The sequence below is a fragment of the Quercus robur genome, chromosome 10 (genome assembly GCF_932294415.1).
Source record: "Quercus robur chromosome 10, dhQueRobu3.1, whole genome shotgun sequence".
Taxonomy (NCBI): domain Eukaryota; kingdom Viridiplantae; phylum Streptophyta; class Magnoliopsida; order Fagales; family Fagaceae; genus Quercus; species Quercus robur.
This window is the reverse complement of record NC_065543.1, coordinates 7,206,267-7,215,342: the sequence shown is the minus strand read 5'-3', so window position 1 is coordinate 7,215,342 and position 9,076 is coordinate 7,206,267. Positions and strand designations below refer to the sequence as shown.

The window sequence follows — 9,076 nt, the reverse complement described above, 5'->3', positions numbered from 1 at the left end:
GAGAGGGATGGCATTGAAATGTTAATTAGCAAATCAAACGAGGATGAGTACAGAGGGAACTTTTAGACCATAGAGGGCCATGGTTCCCTTGATTTTTTTTTTTTTTAAAGAAAAAATTTACCACTTTATATATATATATATATATGAAAATTTGGACCCAAATAATTCATATTCACCCCCAAAATTGGAAATTAGCATTTTAAAATAAAATGATGATCTAAAGAATCTTTTATAATTAAAAAAAAAAAAAAAATCACTTGATCAGTATGTGTTTTGCATCACAATTCACTTTTTTGATGTTTAGAGTTCAAAGTTAAAAGCTTGACATAGGAGAGTAGAGGGTAAGAGGGGGAAGGAGATGAGAGTGGTTGAGAATTGTTATCACTTCTACTTGTTTGAATGCATTAAAATTTAAGTAGGAGGAAAGAAAAAAAGATATATATATATATATATATATATATCTATATGCATGTATTAAAATTTAAGTAGGAGGAAAGAAAAAAAGAGAGATATATATATATATATATATATATATATATTCTTCCCTTTTGTTTGGATGTTTAAAAATTATGGTAAATTTCACTAATATACCTTGAGATTTGGGTTAATATCAACCAAGTTCAAAACATTTCAAAATTGGTCAATTTAGTCCCTAAAGACATTTAGGGTCCGTTTGGATGGAGGAGTGGAAAAATGGGAGGATGAAAAATTGTGGAAGGATGGAAAAGTGGGAGGATGGAAAATATTTAGTTTTCCCTCTTGTATGTTTGGTTGGAGGGGTGGAAAAGTGAGAGGGTGGAAAACTTTTTTGTTTGGTTAGAGAGAAAAAGGGAAGGATGAAAAATGTAATTTATATAAATTGACTATTATACCCTTGTTGCATAATATGTAAGAAATAAATTTATTTATACTTATTACATAATATTAAATTTATCACATCATATATATAAATTTATATTATTATTTTTATTATTATAATGTAAAAATTAGATCAGGTCACATTTGAAAAAAAAAAAAAAAAAACGTTCAGGTCACGTTGAAGAAAAAAATGTTCAGGTCACGTGAAAAAAAGAAAAAAGAGAAAAAAAAAAGGAGAACGTTTCAGCTCACGTTAAAAAAAAAAAAAAAAAGGAAGAACGTTTCAGGTCACGTGAAAAGAAAAAAAAAAGAAGAGAGGACATTACCGTAAAACTGCACTAAGGCAGGTTTCCCCCCTTGCTTTTCCTCCCAATTTGGGAGGAAAAAATTAGTGGGCCCAAGGAGAAAATTTTCTCCCTAATTTTCCACTCCCCCTATTTTCTTCTCATTCCCAAACAGTGGAAAACTGAGTTTTCCACCCCATTTTCCCTCTTATATTTTCCATCCTCCCTATATTCCACCCATCCAAACAAAGCCTTAATCACTAACCCCGTTAGCATCCATTAGTCATTTTACATTTTTTTTTTCCTTTCTTTGTCAAACGTAACGGGTCTCTACTCTCTCTCTCTACCCCTTATGTTCTTCTCTCCCTCTGACCTCTTTGCTCTTCTTTTCCCTCATGCCTCTCTCTCTCTCCAACTTGACCCAATCTCCTCTCTTTGACTCACCCTTTTCATTTATCTCTTTCTTCTCTCTGGCAGCAGCAGTGGTGCATGGGTTTGGTGGTCTGGGTTGGTTGTGGATCGTGGTTATGGTGGTTGTTGGTTGCCGGTGATGGGTTCTAGTTTGTTGTGGGTTTTTTGGTGGTGGTGGAGGATTCTGATCTGTGGTGGGTTTGTTATGGGTTTGAGTTTTTTTATTTGGGTTTTGTGGTTGGTGGTTTTTTAAGGTGGTGGTGGTGGTGGGTCCAATTTGGGGTGGATTTGAAATGGAGGTGGTTATAGGTTTTGATCTAGGGTGGATTTGTAGTGAGGTGGTTGTTGGTTACGAAGTGGTGATTGGAATTTTTGGATTTGGATTTTATTGATATGGGTATGGTTGGGTTTTGTTGCCAATGGTGGTCACTGGGTTATGTGGCCATAGGTGGTTGTTGGGTTTAGTGGCCGGTGATGGTGGTGGTGGGTTCCAATATGGAATGGATTTGCAGTGGGGGTGGTTTTGGGTTTTGATGTGATGGTGAGTTTTCTATGTGTTGGAGGATTTAGATATTGTTGGGGGTAGATTGGGCAAGGTTTTGGTATGGGTAGTAAAATTGTGTTGTGACTGTTGTTGTAGTTAATTTGAGTGGTTGTGGCTAATATGAGGAGTGGCTGTGGCTAATCTAAGGAGAGAGAGAGGGAGGGAGCAGTGAAGAGAGAAGAGTAATAGAGAGGGGCAGAGAGAAGATGGAGAAACTAACGGAGGCTAACGTTGTTTAGTGGTGTTTAGGGACTAAATAGTCTTTGCGGACCAAATTGGTCAATTTTGGAATGTCTTGGACCTAATTGGTATTTACCCAAACCTCATGGTATGTAAGTGAAATTTACCCTACAAATTAAGTAGGGGAAGGGAGAAGGGAGAGAAGTAGTTGTGTATATTGATAACTATAACTTTTAATTACTAAATTTAAAGAAATAGATAGATATTGACATCTTAAGGGTAAAGATGATCTTTTAAATGTTTTTAATATAAGTAGAACTCTTCCAAAGAATCCAAACTCCTCCAATTTGGAGGAATTAAAAAAAGTGGGGGTTAGGAAGGGTAAGATACCCCCTTCCTCTTGATCTCCTCCAAATTTGGGGGAATTAATTAAAAAGGGGGGGGGGGGGGGGGGAAGGGTAAGATACCCCCTTCTTGGAAGACATATGTTGTAAGACTGGCTGACTCTGCTTAAATGATTGTTGGGTGCTTTTTTTTTTGTTGTGTGATTTTTTTTTCTTTTATTGGCAAAACTAAATGTTTTTTTTAGTAAGAAGAATATTAGACATATAATGATAAAATATATATATATATATATATATTTATATAAAAGACTTTCAACTTTCGTGGTTCACATTATTTCTTTTATAGAATGGTTGTAGTTTAACTTATTCTTTCAATTTTCTTATGTAATCAATTTAAGATACAAACATTTTTAGTCATAAATATTGTCGAAACTAAGTTTTGCAACAAAACAAAAAATAAAATTTTAATGGATTTTTTGATTTTGCACATTAAGAAAAATTGTTGTAACATTTAGTATAGAATCAATCATGGATGATTTTCTCCATTTAAAAGAACTTTGAGCTCCATATTGATAGATTATAATGGATTAAGTAAAAACTGCATTAAGAAACTTTCATAATATATCATGCAGAACAAAAATCAAGCCTATTGTCGTTGATCAGTAAAGCCAAAAAAAACCACGACAAAAAACAAATTTGCCACTCAGCCATTATAGCCAGGGGGGGTCATGGGAGGCACTTCCCCCCACCCCCCCAAAAGCCCCACCCAAAAAATCTATTAATATTTCTTCTATTATATTATATAATACAATAAATGCATTTGAAAATTATATAAATAAATTGTTAATAAATAGGATGGTTTTTTAAACCTAAACCAAAACCAAAACCAAAACCCTCCTGTGGGGGAAGAATCCACTCTCAATCATGTTTGTTCGCTTTAAGCATGCTTGCAACGTCTGACCCTTTGGGTGGCATGCTTGGCAACGTCCTCACGGCTTTGTTCATCTAGCGACGTGAACATGCTTTGTACAAGTCCCACATTGAAGAAAGAAGTGCCCCACCCATGCCTTATAAGCTTGAGCCCAAGGCATGAGTGTACCACTACTACACGTGTAGTAGTGGTAGAGGCGTGCCCTGTTCGGGGTAACAAAACCGTGCTGACGTTGCGAAGTATGCCACCCAAAGGGTCGGACATTGCAAGCATGCCCAAAGTGGACAATACCTTTGATGGGTATTGCCCTCAAAAGCGCCTTTTTGTGGGGGAAGAATCCACCCTCAATCATGTTTGTCCACTATGCCTTATAAGCTTGAGCTCAAGGCATGGGTGGGGCGCTTCTTTCTTCGATGTGAGACTCTTGCGCAAAGCATGCCCACGTCGCTAGATGAACAAAGCCGTGAGGACGTTGCGAAGCATGCCACCCAAAGGGTCAGACGTTGCAAGCATGCCCAAAGCGGACAAACATGATTGAGGGTGGATTCTTCCCCCACACCTCCTATGTAACATTTTTATAATTACAATTTCAAAATGATTTTTTATGTAAATAAACCCCTACAATAAATGCATTTGAAAATTATATAAATAAATTGTTAATAAATAGGATGGTTTTTTAAACCTAAACCAAAACCAAAACCCTCCTATGTAACATTTTTATAATTACAATTTCAAAATGATTTTTTATGTAAATAAACCCCTAATAGATAAATAATATAATGAATATCTTACATTAAAATATTGCTTAATATACACATGAATGAATTGTTATTTTGCAAATTGATCTCAAATTCTATATATATATATATATATATATATATGTATGTATATATATGTTCGCTTGCACGTGCGTAAATATGATATCAAATGTAATTTTTGCCATATTAAATATAATTTTTGCCCCTCTTCAAGTCAGATCCTAACTCCGGCCACTGATTATAGCAAACCCAAAAATCTATAGAAGAAAGGGAGGGTTTAAATAGTGACATCCTAGGGTCACTGCATGAGGTCACGGGCTGGATTGTTTTAGCAATTGGGACAAATATCATACTAAGATGGTGCCCCCGTGCTACATAGCACAATGGATTCTCTTAATTTACATGTGCAATGGATTGAAATATGGACGACAGTGCACATGGACGATGATTATGGACTTTTAATTCAACAATTGATTATTATTAGCAATTATTGACATGCCCATTAATTAATTGGATTTCCAAATAAATTAATCACAGCATATTAGAAGAAAAACTCAAAAAAAAAAAAAAAATTTATTGAAAAAATGAAGGGCTAACTTGACAAAAATTGACAAAATCGTGGAGCAAGCAACATACTAAGGCATAACTTCTTAAAGAGAAGTAGAGGAGACATATCCAGACATTCTTTTAAATTATATAGCTTGCTGTAAACAAACAAACAAACAAACAACCAACTATGTTGTACACCAATCATATTTTTACCCATCAATCTGATTTCATTCACAATTCATTCTACCTTGCAAGCAACAGGGCTAAAAGCAAAATGTCAAAAGGCGTTTCTACATTAAACTCTCTCAAAAAATTTCAACCAGATCTTTGAAATCAAAAAATCCATCTCAAAATCTCGCTCTTTACCCTGTATATACAGAGGAAGAATGTACCATTTGAGATAGATCTCATCAACAATTTCTACCCAATCATAAGAATGTCATCAATTAAAAGGGAAGGAAGCATCCAAAACAAGGGCAATTAACAAAATCCCATATACTTCAATTCCTGCATTTTGTCAAAGTTGAAATATTTGTTCTTTTTTCATTTTTTTTTTTCCCTTTTCAAAAAAAGAGGAGCCTACACAATAAAAAGGGACTTATTTACACCCTCTTGGGCTTCTTCACACCCCCTTCCTTCTTATCACCCTCTGCACCTTTTTTCTTATCCTTTCTCTCCCTCTTCTTTAAAGCTGTCATGTGGGCCTTAAGGATAGTTGCATAAGAAGCTTGGAAGCGCTGATGATCCTTTGCTCCAACCTTTTCCAATGAAAACCAATTAATAACGTTAGCCAAAAGAAAAACATTTTCCACCAAAAAGAAAGAAAATAAATCGACATTAACCTCAACAAACATAAAGTTACATTACTCAAAAGGCTTCAGGATTGTTGGATCTTCAAAGAAAAGCTGTTTAGAACATGGATTTTTTTTTTTTTTTTTTTTAATGTCTCTGAAAGATAAATAAATAAATAAGTAAAACCTAGGCACTAGGCAGTCACATCTTAGTTTCCGAAGCAATTATACTTGCCAAGGAGAAAAAGGAGATGAGCACTCCCTTAAAAAGGGCATGGCAGCATTCTCAGAAATACGTACACTTCATTAACCAATTTAACCTATAATATCTATATATATATATATAACTGCAACATTTCTTTTTGCTGGTGCATTCATTAGTGCAATCCAGAGTCATGGCTACATCAACAAGGCAATTATGGTACCTTGTAGGTCCTCAATTCCGAGCTGATTACATTTAGTCAAGCTAAAGAGGCAAAATACCTATTTTTGGATAAGTTTAAAGAGCCAAAAGACTTTTTGGGATGACATCTTCATGTTGTCAAAATATCTAACCCAGAAAGAAAATGGCATCAAGATGGTTGCCATATCTGCTACAATGGGATACCATTCCCACCTACATATTTAATACTATAGTTTAAATTTTAGGACATTGAATATTATGTGCCTAAGCTGCTTCACAAATGTTGACAAGGCCAGAGTTAATTTTGGCAAGTCAATTGTTGGTAGTCTAGCTATGCTGAAGCTCAAACTTGGCATAGTGTCCCACTCTACATGTGGGCACACAATATGAGAATAACATTGGTACAAGTAAATCTTAACTTTCTTTTTTCCTTTCTTTTTTTTTTTTTTTTTGAGAATCTCTTTTTTCCTTTCTTAATAAGCTAGTTTTGGACCCAAGGGGAAGGAGAAGGGGAACGGGAGACATATAACAGACCTACACTTAATGAGTTATGATCCATAATTGATTGTGCTACCTCTTCGGATGAAGTCTGAATTGTAGCTAATTTTAATCTAATCATGTACCCAATCAAAGCTTTTTTTAATTATAAACTAAAGGATGGACCCCAATGACAGCTCCGTTTTCCCATATTGATGGATGATACAAAAAGGAGACAGAAAGGACCAATGGAGTGGTGGCACAATAATGAAAATCATGTTAGTGAGCTTTATAGCCTCCTACATATTTAGTTATTTCATTCATTAGTTAAACCAAGCCATCTCAAGTCTCAACTATCACTTACTTCCTAGTTGTGTTTTGTATGGTTCTCTTGTCTGAAGAACTATTGTCTTACTTAAGTAGTGGGACTTCATATGGTGTGTAAAAAGAGGTGACCACAGTTCCTGTATCACATCCAAAGATTCATTGCCCAAGACTCATGTATGTTCCTCTCATCAATCAACCAATTAGAAGATCGAGAAGTATATGTTCTATCTAACTAATTCTTATGACTCCATCTAACATCTTGAACCATCTCCCAAAAATTTCTAATTTTCAGATCAAGGGAGAAAAAATACCACTGAAGTTGCCCTCAATTGATGTGCTCCACCATAATACTTTTTCCAGAAAAACTAATGTTTCAAAGAATAGAATCCACAAATAAAAAGGCCCTACCAATCCTAAGGCACCAACAGTTTCAAATGCCAGTGTAACAAACATATAAGATTGGATTATCGAATGACATGAAACAATAACTGAGACATATTTGTCATTCAGATCTCAGATCTAAACATATGCTCAATTCCAACAACAGAACTATGCAAATCCCTCAGAAAAAGAAAAAAAAAAAAAAATCCACAATACTCTAAGTCAAGCACCCATTTGTGTATTGAGAAAAAGGGGGTGGGGGAGGAAATCAAACAAACAAAACAACCATACATTTCCCAATTCAAAGCTTCTTAACTATATACCTTCAATAACTAAGCTAAAGAATGGAAGGGGATGCAATGAGTATAAGGGACCAAAAGAAACATACCGAAGTAGAAATTGTCTTTTTCCCATCAGTAGCACGGATAAGGCATCTGTACTCAATCGCTTCACCAGCAGTTGTCATTTTATTCCTCTTCACCTTAGACTTTAAAGATGCTAAAACATTGCAAGAATGAAAAGCACTGATCAGAATACTAAACATAACACCACAAAATCGTTTAGGAGAAAACAATGGAATGCAGATTATACATACATCGTTTAAGAGTAACCCAAACAGAACCCTTCTCGGTGCTGCGCTCAAACATGCTGGTGAGTTCATTAAGAAACGGGTCTGGTTGTAAAAGAACCTGAAAATTTCAGGGCAAAAAAAAGCCAAACAAACTTAGTTTTAGAATAGAACCTAGTAAAAGAAAAGGGGAATCAAATCATGTACACAAGCAATCACAAAGAGCAGCACACATACAATAAAGAAATTATATCTTCAACACATAATACTTAGAATTTTTTTTTTTTTTTTTTGATAAGTAAGAATGTTATATATATGAAAGGCTACTCTATGTATGAAGAACAAAGAGCAAACCTAGAAAATACAAGAAGGAAACAAAGAAAAAACAAAAAAGAAAACCAATCCATATATTAATTACAAAGAGAAAGAGAGCTAATAAAAGAAGGGAGAGAATCACTAGTCGTGAGTCCCCAAGCCCGAGACCAATCAAAAAGAGTCCCACTAAAAGAAGCAAACATCTGATCACCGGAATTATCCAAATCTTCAAACGTCCGCCGATTCCGTTCCTTCCAAATACACCAAAAGATGCACAACGGGAACTAAATTCCATACACCAAGACACCAATAGGGTTTTTCTTTTTCTTTTTTCAATAAGCGGAATTCAAACCCACATCCTTTCTTTGATGAAATTAAACAATAACATTAGAAACCACTTGTAATGCATAGAACAATTTTATTTACAATGAATCATAAATCCATAACAACAACTATTTTCCAACTTGGCCAATGTGGAATTCGAAAACCATGCAAAATATATACAAATCTGAAAAGCAATGTATGTCTATACACCAATGCATACATTCATACACTTTGTGCATTATATAAATTGAACCACAAAAGCTTAAAAGCACTACTCAGATTTGATATTCAGCAACGAAACCTATACATACACACAGAATATATCTATACACAAAACCAAACAACAGGATCACCCAAAAATCTTTGAATAAAGAAAATTCAACTTTGAAAACAAGAAGCTCCGTACACTGCAATTCAATATATAAATACACAAATTGAGAGGGAGAAAGTGAGAGAGAAGAGAATTTACCATGATGATGACTGTGAATGAGATCTAATCGCCGATGTAGAAACCCTAACAGTCTCTCTCTCTCGCTCTTTCTTTCTTTCTCTCTTTTTGGACTTACAAGAGTAGCGTACAAGTTTTCTGCGATTCTTTAAAAACTGAATCCCTCACACTTTTATATATATA

The 9,076-nt window shown here is 34.8% G+C and overlaps 1 protein-coding gene across 1 annotated transcript; it reads right to left on the bottom strand.

The window, feature by feature from the left end:
- Nucleotides 1-5,134: 5,134 nt before the first annotated feature.
- On the bottom strand, nt 5,135-9,076 carry LOC126702800 (signal recognition particle 14 kDa protein-like). Its single transcript, XM_050401659.1, has 4 exons — nt 8,915-9,076; nt 7,834-7,927; nt 7,627-7,736; nt 5,135-5,617 (listed from the first exon to the last, which is right to left on the bottom strand). The coding sequence occupies exons 1-4, from the start codon at nt 8,915-8,917 to the stop codon at nt 5,462-5,464; spliced, it is 363 nt and encodes a 120-aa protein (XP_050257616.1). The 5' UTR covers nt 8,918-9,076; the 3' UTR covers nt 5,135-5,461.